Source organism: Aegilops tauschii, chromosome 1 (assembly GCF_002575655.3).
Source record: "Aegilops tauschii subsp. strangulata cultivar AL8/78 chromosome 1, Aet v6.0, whole genome shotgun sequence".
Taxonomy (NCBI): Eukaryota; Viridiplantae; Streptophyta; class Magnoliopsida; order Poales; family Poaceae; genus Aegilops; species Aegilops tauschii.
The window spans coordinates 14141981-14151528 of NC_053035.3; the positions used below are offsets into that span (position 1 = coordinate 14141981).

The 9548-nt window shown below is 45.0% G+C and overlaps 1 protein-coding gene across 1 annotated transcript; it reads right to left on the bottom strand.

Moving 5' to 3' along the window:
• Positions 1–1700: 1700 nt before the first annotated feature.
• On the bottom strand, positions 1701–8329 carry LOC109783599 (pumilio homolog 1). The gene is made up of 9 exons (XM_020342191.3): positions 7552–8329; positions 5433–6652; positions 4454–4595; positions 4264–4371; positions 3630–3842; positions 3420–3530; positions 2645–2839; positions 2373–2547; positions 1701–2286 (listed from the first exon to the last, which is right to left on the bottom strand). Exons 1-9 carry the CDS (start codon positions 7963–7965, stop codon positions 2246–2248), a joined length of 2619 nt encoding a protein of 872 aa, XP_020197780.3. The 5' UTR covers positions 7966–8329; the 3' UTR covers positions 1701–2245.
• Positions 8330–9548: the final 1219 nt, after the last annotated feature.

Sequence of the window (9548 nt, forward strand, 5' to 3'; positions counted from 1 at the left end):
ACTGGGCGTCTGGGCCCCGCTGCCCGCTGTGATGCTGTGTCGCTACCCCCCGACAGCCGACAGGATTCCTCCCCCGCTCCCCCAATGATCGAGCGGGCCAATCGGGTCGTGCCGCCGTGCTGCGTGCCGTGCCGTGCCACGGGCCAGCCCGCTAGTATTCATGCCGTGCCGTGCTGGCACGCGGGCTGAGGGTGGCGGCCCAGGCACGGCCCAGTGCGTGCCTCGTGCCTGGCACGACACGATTAGCCCGTGCCGGGCCTGGCCCGTCGCGTGCCGTGCCGCCGTGCGGCCGGGCCGGCCCGAAAAAATCGGCCCGTTTGGCCAGATATAATGTGGATATGAGAAGGTTAGGGCCGAGGTTGTGCGTCGGTCTGTCTCCAGACTATTGGGCCGAGGTTGTGCGTACGCCACCATCAGGCCTGGCACAGCATTTGCCTGCCGCAAGGGGCCGGCCCATCGGGGCATGAAACAACACGGCCCACTGAGGAGGCCATTTTGGCATGTCGGGTCGTTCGGCCCCTACAGGCCGTTTTGGATTTTTAAAATAAAAAATTCAGGAAAATACCAAAAATATAAAAATTCAAGAAATAGAGGTCAAGTGTCATGTGCGGTAAATAGTGAGCTTTAGTAGGGCATGTACAACATTGGGCGTTTAACCAGGCGGTAGGGTAATATTCTCAGCCATTGGCCTTTCGAGGCCCCGGGAACAACGAGACCGCACATCGCTACAGCCAGACTGGCCGCGCTAGTAGGCCATGGAGCGTAATATTGGAAATTGTATTTTTTATCCTTGCAATTAATAAAATATTGTCCACGTCCCTTTGTTTTTCTTTGTGTACCATGATACACTCGCACGACGCATTATCTTTTTCCTGGCGCATGAGAGAAATCAAACTCCTTTTCTTCCCTTCTCACGGAGTGCAATTTAGATTTTTCTCGTGTCAAACAAGAAGTAAAAATTGTTGTGTCCCACTTGTCCGCCTTTCAAACAAATGAGGAACGTCGGGCTACAAATTGGTCTTGGGGGTTGATTTGGTGAATGCCCTAAGCTCGTGGGGACAACATTGCTTTTAGATGTGTCCATGATCAAAATAGCTGATTATGTTGGGGCTGTGTTTCTTAAACAGGTTTATGAGAAATTTAAATTTATGAAAAAAGAATACAAGTTTTGGATATGATCTCAAAATGCTTATTCCAATGGCAAAAAGCATGGCCCCCTTAAGATTTTTTCATTCCATGTTGATGTGCAAATTTGAATCACACAAGACTATTGATGTGCAAATTTGAATTACACAAGAGTATGGACAGTTCATCGCCACCATTTTAGCTCAGTTACTTTCTTTGAGCCTACCCTCCTACTCTGCCCTAGAATTACTACTGTGCACAGCCAAACATATTAAGTGCACAAGAAATGTATATTAAATAGTTTATTAATGCCAAGATACATTTAAAAATTGTAGAACATTTTATCTGATGTGCATAGCCTACACATGCTCTTACCATTTGAGCTACGTCCAAATTTATTTGCAAGGTTTTAAAATCAAGCAATAAACAGTAACTAGTTGTCATAAGAATTGATCAAACTTGACCGATGATAAAACTAGCATTACAGCACACCACAATATACTTCAGATCCTACAGATATGAGTTATGCTAGGCAGTAAATACCAAACACCAGAAATCTTGGTGGAAGAAAAAAATTACAAGAACATAAACTAACTCATGCATATCATCATCCTGGATTAGAATACAGAAGGCACACTCCATCAATACAAGGGAACTGTTCAACGGTTCAGCAAAGCTGATACTAATAACTTCAGCTTAAACTGCAGAAAAGAGTTTTATCTTACAACAACAGCAAGCCATCATCATGGTTTGTTTGCTTCTATCGACACGAGACACACAACAGGATAACTAAAAAAGTAGCGGCTCTCAACTCGGACATTTTTACGACAGCTAACAGCTTTCTCACTCTCTTCTCTTCTCTAGTGCTAAATTTGTACAGTGAGCAGAGTAACATGTTCAAACATACTCCACCCTCTTCCTCCTCTTTACAGCTTAGTCTCTCAGATTAGTCTTTGCTTCCTCAGCTACAGAATGTACACTCTCTCCAGTGCAACCAAGATTTGTATCTTATTCATGCCGGTACCATTACTAGTCGATCTTATAGGGTTTTCGGTTGTTGGGGGGAAACGCGAGCGCAAACCTAGCCACTGTTAGCTGTACAACTGCATAGTCCCCGCCTTCAGGCGGCGGTGCATGCTGGTTGAAGCCCCTGGCGCTTCTCTGCATCCACAAGAGCAAGACAGACATATGGTTATCATATGTAAGATCTTCATGCTGAATCTGTGTATATTTATGACAAAACATACCTCCAGCAGCAACTAGCTTCTCTACACGCGCGACTATGTGCTTCCCATAGGTGTATTTCTTCAGTGTGTTCAGGTGAGCTTTGATCCTTGTAAGGATCATCTCTCTCTGCTGGTCATCACAAGTCTCCAACACCTTCTGCACCACATAGTTTGCAAACTGATCTTTCATCATCACCTGCAAGGACATATGCATGTAGATCAGCAAGGTTAACAAATATTTGGCATGTAGATTCTCTTGGGAGCTTGGTAAAAAATGCTGAAAGAACGCAGACCTCAAGAGGTTCACTTTCAGTAGTAGACTCAAGCATTTCACCAATCAAGATCTGCCGCTCTACAGGGTTACCAAAAGCTAAGCACTTCTCAATGACATTTGAAGCAAACTTTTGCTGGCTCATTTGCACAATCTGCCCAATTAACTTGTCAATGATAGCAGTTCTCTCATGTGGCTTGCCATGTTCCAGAACATGCTGTAAAAGTTCAGCAAGCATTGTCAGAAACAAAGTATTGTGAAAATGGGAACAAAAGGTTAAAAAACACAGAACTGAGAGTGCAAAGTCCAGATCTCAGTATTCATCAAAAAACAGCAAACAGTAAGCAGAAAGATCAGTGTGGCAGCCTGCGGATGCCACTAAAAGTCCACATCTTAGTAATCAATAAGAATATTAGGTTTGTCTTAAGTCAAAACTATCTGAAGTTTAACCAAGTTTATAGAAAAAATAATATCAACATTCACAATGCCGAATCAATATCATTAGATCCATCATGGAGTATATTTTCATATTGGATTATTTGGTACTGCAAATGTTGATATTTTCTAATATAAATTTGGTACCTAATATGCGGAATAAAAAGAAATGGAGGGAGTACAAAAGGAAAACTAACATGCAGTTACTAGTAATTTTCAAGCATTAAAACAACATGATAACCTTCAGATGATACTGCACAAAATAGCCGACTACATTACACCGCAGAGTAGTAAAGCAGCGTAGAAGCTTGGACAAGTTCAATGTATGCAAGAATGTTCGAAAAGATGTGTGTGGTACTCACCTGAACAACATAGTTACCATATTGATCTTGAGCCAGCAAGCAAACAGACTGCAGAATCTCATCCATCATTATCTGCTGTGTTGTGGGATCATCACAGTGCTCCAGCACCCTCTGGTAATTTACATGATAATGAGCGAGGTAGATTATGAAATATTAATTGTAAACTTCAAAATGAATTTTTCAAGGGCGTGCTATGCAGTATTAGCATACCTGTATAACCCGACAACCATAGGGATGAGTGGATAGCAGCACAACTTGACCATAGAATGTTGAGACAATGAACTGGATAACGTCCTGAGGGATGCACTCTATGCATTTCTGTATTACATGGTTACCATTTTGATCACGTACACAGCGCATGATATGCCCATCCAACTCAGCAACCATTTTAGTCTGCTGAGCTAAATCCACAACCTCTATAGCCTGCACACATGTATCATCAAATGACTCAAGTTGCCTTTACTCTTCCAGCCATCTATGTATTTAGGTATGTGTGCAAAAGGTTTAACATAGTTGTAAGTATATATACACGAGGGTATGGTTAAGCAGAGAAGGATCATGCGACAGTTTACAAGTTAAACTGCACATTGATGCCTTCTGAAATAACAGCTACATTGTTTGCTCCAGAAATCCTCTATTGTATATGCTAGTGGAAAGAGGTGGTTTAGTAATCATAGTCATACTAACAATTATTTCAATGATTGATAAAACTGTATACCTAACCTCAACAAGCTATGGGAATACATAAAAAAGATGGTCATTGTAAATGCGCCCATGCAAGAAGTCTAGAAATCAGAAATTCCTACTTATCAGATAAAATTAACTTGAATATGTTGATAAGCACCTTTTGTATAACCCGACATCCATACATCTGAAGACTAAGAGCAAGGACACGCCCAATAAGCTGATCAGAGAGTTCCTTTATCTGAGTAGTGCTTCCATGCTCAAAAAACTGGACAGAAGGCAGACCATAAGGATAAGTACCATATACTTAGAGTCAAGGCCATCACCTCAAACAAATTAGCTTCCCATACCTTCTGAACGACATAATTTCCAAATACATCAGTCATCAATGTGAGAGCTTGAGGCATAATTTCTGAAAAAACCATGTCCTTCTCTTCAGTACTAGCTGTTTCAAGCTTTTGCTGTATGAATCGGCTCCCATATTGATCAGCACTACAAAATATTCAATAGTTGGTAAACTAAATAAGCATACAAGAAGATATATCTCTTACAGTTCTGCATACTTCCAATCACGAGTAAGAAATCAGCAGTAATTAAGGGGGGCGGTACCCAGTGCAAAGTCGTGCAAACTGCAGAATAGACCTACCCCCTTTGAAACAAGTATTTAAGACAGGGATCATCAATACAAAGCTGAACATTGTTAAAATTTACCAAAGAGCAGCAGAACTAGACACGCTGGGGATTTTGTTAGGTGTCATAATGCATTATGTCCATGCGTGTTGCACACTACAAAGATGTCCATAGAGCAGCAGAAATAGAAACACTGGGCATTATGTACATAGTCGGATCAGCATTACGTCTTATAATTTTGCTCATCGTTGTGCAGTATGTGTGTGCGCGCACACGTGCACATTTGAGAGGGGCATAGAAACATATTGCTAGATGTTTGCTAAAATGGAATGGCCAAAACACTTTTCACTATTTGAGTGAACAGAACAAGCAAAGGAGGATTACTGTGCTTTCTGTTGGGTATTTGGCCTAAAGATGTACAATGCATATGCAGAAAAAGGGAGTATTCTTAATAGTTATCACTAGGCTGTAGAAACAATCTGCAAGAAAACATTACTCTTAATATTCCTAATTTATGTATCCGTATATATTTTTTCATGTATGCAGTATAGCAGTTCATGCCATGCCTTGTTCCCATAAAAGAAATAGCTCCGACTATTGACTAGGAAGTAACACTAACTGTATGATGCACTTGCGTGTTACAGTTTGCATGCTGTTATGTCATACTAATGATCACATATACTTAATGCAGAAGTGTACCTGAACTCAACGACATGCCCAGCTATTTCAGAGAGTTCATAAGTTCTGCTTTTGTTGCTCTTGAATTCCTCCAGAAGCGAGGGCATCAGATTTCCTTCCATCTTTCCAACCAGGTCTGGATTCCACGAACCAAAAGAACCCCCAAAATTTCTCATGCCTGATGCAAAGCGCATGCTGCGTTCACCGTGCCTAAGTGGGCTACCAGATGCAACAGGTGAAGAGGGCAGAACAGGACTCGTCAAAGGGCTACCGCCATAACCAAGGCCAAACCCAGGATTTCCATAGCAGCCATAGTTCTTCTGTGACTGAAGCAGTGGGCTAAGGCAACCCTTCTGAGGACCAAGTAAATCCATGTATGAACTTCCTAGATGTCCACTGGCCATGAAAGGATCATCATAGCTGGCTGCAACTTGGGCAGCAAGGTATTGAACATATAACGGATCGATAGGCATTTGAAGAGAAGCTGCTCCAGTCGGACTTCCAACTCCATTGTAACCTAGGTAGTTGGATGCACCAGCTAAATTTTGCCTAGAAGATAAAGTGCCTCCTGGGGACCTTGCGCCAATCCTAGGCGAAGCATAGCCGGATCCAACTAAGGAATTGTCAGATGATGTGAAGTTACCACCATTCATCTGATTTCTCATCATAGAAGAATTAGCCGAATACCCCTCAGGTGCCCTAAAATGTCCTTGCTCGGGACGTTTCATGAAGGAGTGCTGCTGATTGCCACTTGTTTGATCAAAAAGGAACCTATTGGCATTATCAACATCCTGGTAGAGCTTAGACTGGTCCATAGCTTGCCCATTACCAGCTCTCGACGATGACAGGTTCATCCCAGATAGAGCAGCCACCAGATCATCAGGTTCACCAACAGCAGATGAACTGCGGCGGAAAGAAGAGGAGCCACCATTACTCTTTTTATCATAAGCGCCGACTTTCACACCAATTGGAGGCAGGCACGGACTAGGTACCCTCCTCACCAGCTCAGGGTCTGGGGATGCACTTCTAGAGAGTGAGGGTCCCAGAATAGACGCATATGCATGTGATGACAACTCATTGTTCCGAATATCAGCCATGGTCTGTTCATTGCTCTCACGCTGCAGGCCGCTCATAGCTCCAGTCTCGCGATGTAGAGCATACTGCATTCCAGAAGAATCCAGGAAGTCATTGCGGTTGTGGTTGGCACCCTGTCTATCCATGTCACGTTGATTCGAGTCCTCCTGGAACATTTACAGCAAATTGGTACAGATCAGATAAGCTGCCTTGCATAATAATAGTATTAAACTGAAGAGAAATAGAAGTGGCCAAAAGGTCACATTAGATTGTTTGCAGTTGTGACATGGAACCAGGACAGATGGTCCATGAACATGATCAGGATTAGTGTAGTATATACTACTGGTGAAAGTTTGGAAGCTTCTCTCTACTTGCCTAATGCAGGTATTGGTCCATCCAACACAAATCACAAACTGAAATAAACTTGCTAGAACAAGTACTTGCTGGTCACAGCGGATAAGACGACGCATGGATGCACAAACAGCTTCATTTAAGTGAAACAATGTGAAGCACTAGACAATATCTCTCATGATCCAGTAAATTCAGAGAGGTTAATCAGGAACTATTACTCTATTGGTGATAACAGTTACAATAACCCATCCAAGCGAATGTTACGAAAGTAAGAAACGCTAGCTGAGAATCCAGCACTGAAACTGAATAGTCGCCCTTCTGCGCCACCCCTGCAAGCTATGAGTACAGAACATTCCTATATATGCCACTTCAAATCACACTGAGAAGCATGCCTCCAGCCAATCGACAAATCAAACAGCTGCAGGAGCAAGACTAGGCTCATGGTGTATGAGCTCGCACTATTCAGTTAACCGTATGAGGTAGCCAGCTGCAACCTGCAAGGTGTGAACTACTGGCAGTTCATACACACATACTGTATGAACTACTACTATGAACTTGGACTATTCAGTTGACCGCCGCACACCCCAGTATTTTTCAGTCCACTTCACTCGCAAGTGATAGCACACAGCACTGCTGAACCAATACTAATAATAGCATGCTGAAAACGAAAGATGAAAAACGAGATCTTTGTTTGCTCGGAGGAAGGAAGCACCACCTGGAAGATGCCGGAGAAGGCCCGCTGGCGGGTGTGGTCGATCCCGGGCAGGCCGACGAGCCCGTCCCCGGGCGCCCTCCGGCCGTCGCCGATCCCGCCGAGCCCGGCGGAGGAGGAGGAGGAGGAGCGGAGGCGGTGCTGCGCGGACCGCCAGTCCTCCTTGGAGAGCAGCGGCGGCGGGAGGCGCGGGTTGAGGTGCGCATTGGAGTAGTAGTAGCTCTGGTAGGCCGGGTCGGCGCGCAGCTCGTCGTCCAGCAGCACCTCGCCGCCGCCGCCGGACGCCATGGCCATGGCCCCCTCCACCGTGGGCGGCGCCGAGCCGCTGCGGAAGAGCTCGAAGTCCCCGCGCTCCCCCTCCTCCCCGCCGCCGCACACCGCATCCCCTCCCCCCCGCGTCGCCATCTCCGTCACCATCGGATCGATCACCGCCGCCGCCGCCGCCAGCAAGAAACAGCCCCACCACCACACCAAACGAACAAACGAAGAGAAACAAGATCTCCGCAACCTTATCCCCCTAAAACCCCGCCGCCATTACCGCACCCGCCGCCGTCCTCGACCCCAACCCAAGATTTCACCCCGGAAACAGCCGCCCCAGGAACCCGGCGAGCGCCAAGAACCGACCTTTCCTGCCCGGACCGGCCGAATCAGGCGCGGCGCGTCGTTCTACAGCCCGCAGACCGCCGGAAATGGCCCGGATTCGGGAGGGATTCGAGCTCCGTCCCCCCTTTCTCTCTCTCTCACCCTCGCAGCTACCAATGCGTGCGCGCGTGTGTGTTCTCGTGGGGGAAGAAGAGAAGGAAGCAAGGCGGCTGTGTTAAGTACAACGGGCCGGGCGATCTGAGCCGTCGGATCCGCGGGCGTGCGGCCGGGATGCGGCGGAGGGGTTTGGGCCCTAGGGTTTTGAGGCCGCGGCGAGCCGCAAAGTTTTTCCTCCTTGGCTGGAAATGGAAACTCGTTGGGTTTTTGCAGGTCAGGTCAAATTCCTCTTCAAGCTTCTTTTCTCAGCTCTCATCCGTGTGAGCTGTCCTGGACTAATTTTGGCAATGTGATCTTTTTGTCAGAGCATCTTCTCTCTCTTTTTTTTGAGAGGAGATTTGCCGAATAATCTTTCATTATTTCTATATTTACTTTTTGGCTGCCAGAGATTTTCTTTTTACGAACGTGAGAAGGAAAAAAACACATCGTTGTTGAACTTGCAATACCGCGTGCTTTACGGTATTTTTCTTTTTGGTCTTCAAAATAGGCAAGTCGTAAAACGGAGTATATTTGTTGATTGGCTTTGAGAAAATGGTTGTCCTGTCCATAAATGGGCGTACGTGACGGGTCAAAAGCGATCCTTCATGATTTTTTTACGAATGTTAAAAAATCCACCTTGCCGAACTTCAGATACACCGTGTGCTTTATGTTCCTTGTGGTATGTAAAATAGGGAAACTGCGAAACAGAGAGTGTTATTGTTTTCGTGTCGATGAATAGTCATACGTGTTAGCTGAAATCGACCCTTCATGGTTGTCATATAGATAAAATCTTACATGTAATTTACTGTTGATTTACTTTTTTATATATCTCTCGGAGGGGAGGCGGGTGCTGCTATCACAGAGATAACATAGCAAGCATCGAGAGGTTTCCATGTGACAGTGGCGTCCAGAAAGACATCTCGCTTGCCTCGGTATATACATATCAAAACGAGAGAGAGAAAAAACCAACGAACTGTGTCACTTGCCCAGCTAATAGATATCATTATAAAAACATGTCCAGATGAAAGGAAAGAAAAAACTAATGAACTATGTCGCTTGCCCGGCTAATAGATCTCATTATAAGCATGTCCAAACAAAAGAAAAAATAACCAACGAACTATATCGCTTGCCCAGCTAACAGATCTCATTATAAGCATGTCCAAAGAAAAGAACAAGAAAACCAACAAACTATGTGGCTTGCCAGCTGGCTAACAGATCTTGATATAAACATGTAAAAAACCGAATGAAGAACAAGAACCAAC

Bases quoted from the DNA above. Each gene is read 5' to 3' on its own strand.
- LOC109783599 (XM_020342191.3), bottom strand. From the start codon at position 7,965: ATGGTGACGGAGATGGCGACGCGGGGGGGAGGGGATGCGGTGTGCGGC. The intron at 2,548-2,644 runs GTCTGCGTTCTT...ATGTCCTTGCAG, and splicing joins CTGAAAGTGAACCTCTTGAG to GTGATGATGAAAGATCAGTT. The intron at 2,287-2,372 runs GTATGTTTTGTC...TTGTGGATGCAG, and splicing joins GAAGCTAGTTGCTGCTGGAG to AGAAGCGCCAGGGGCTTCAA.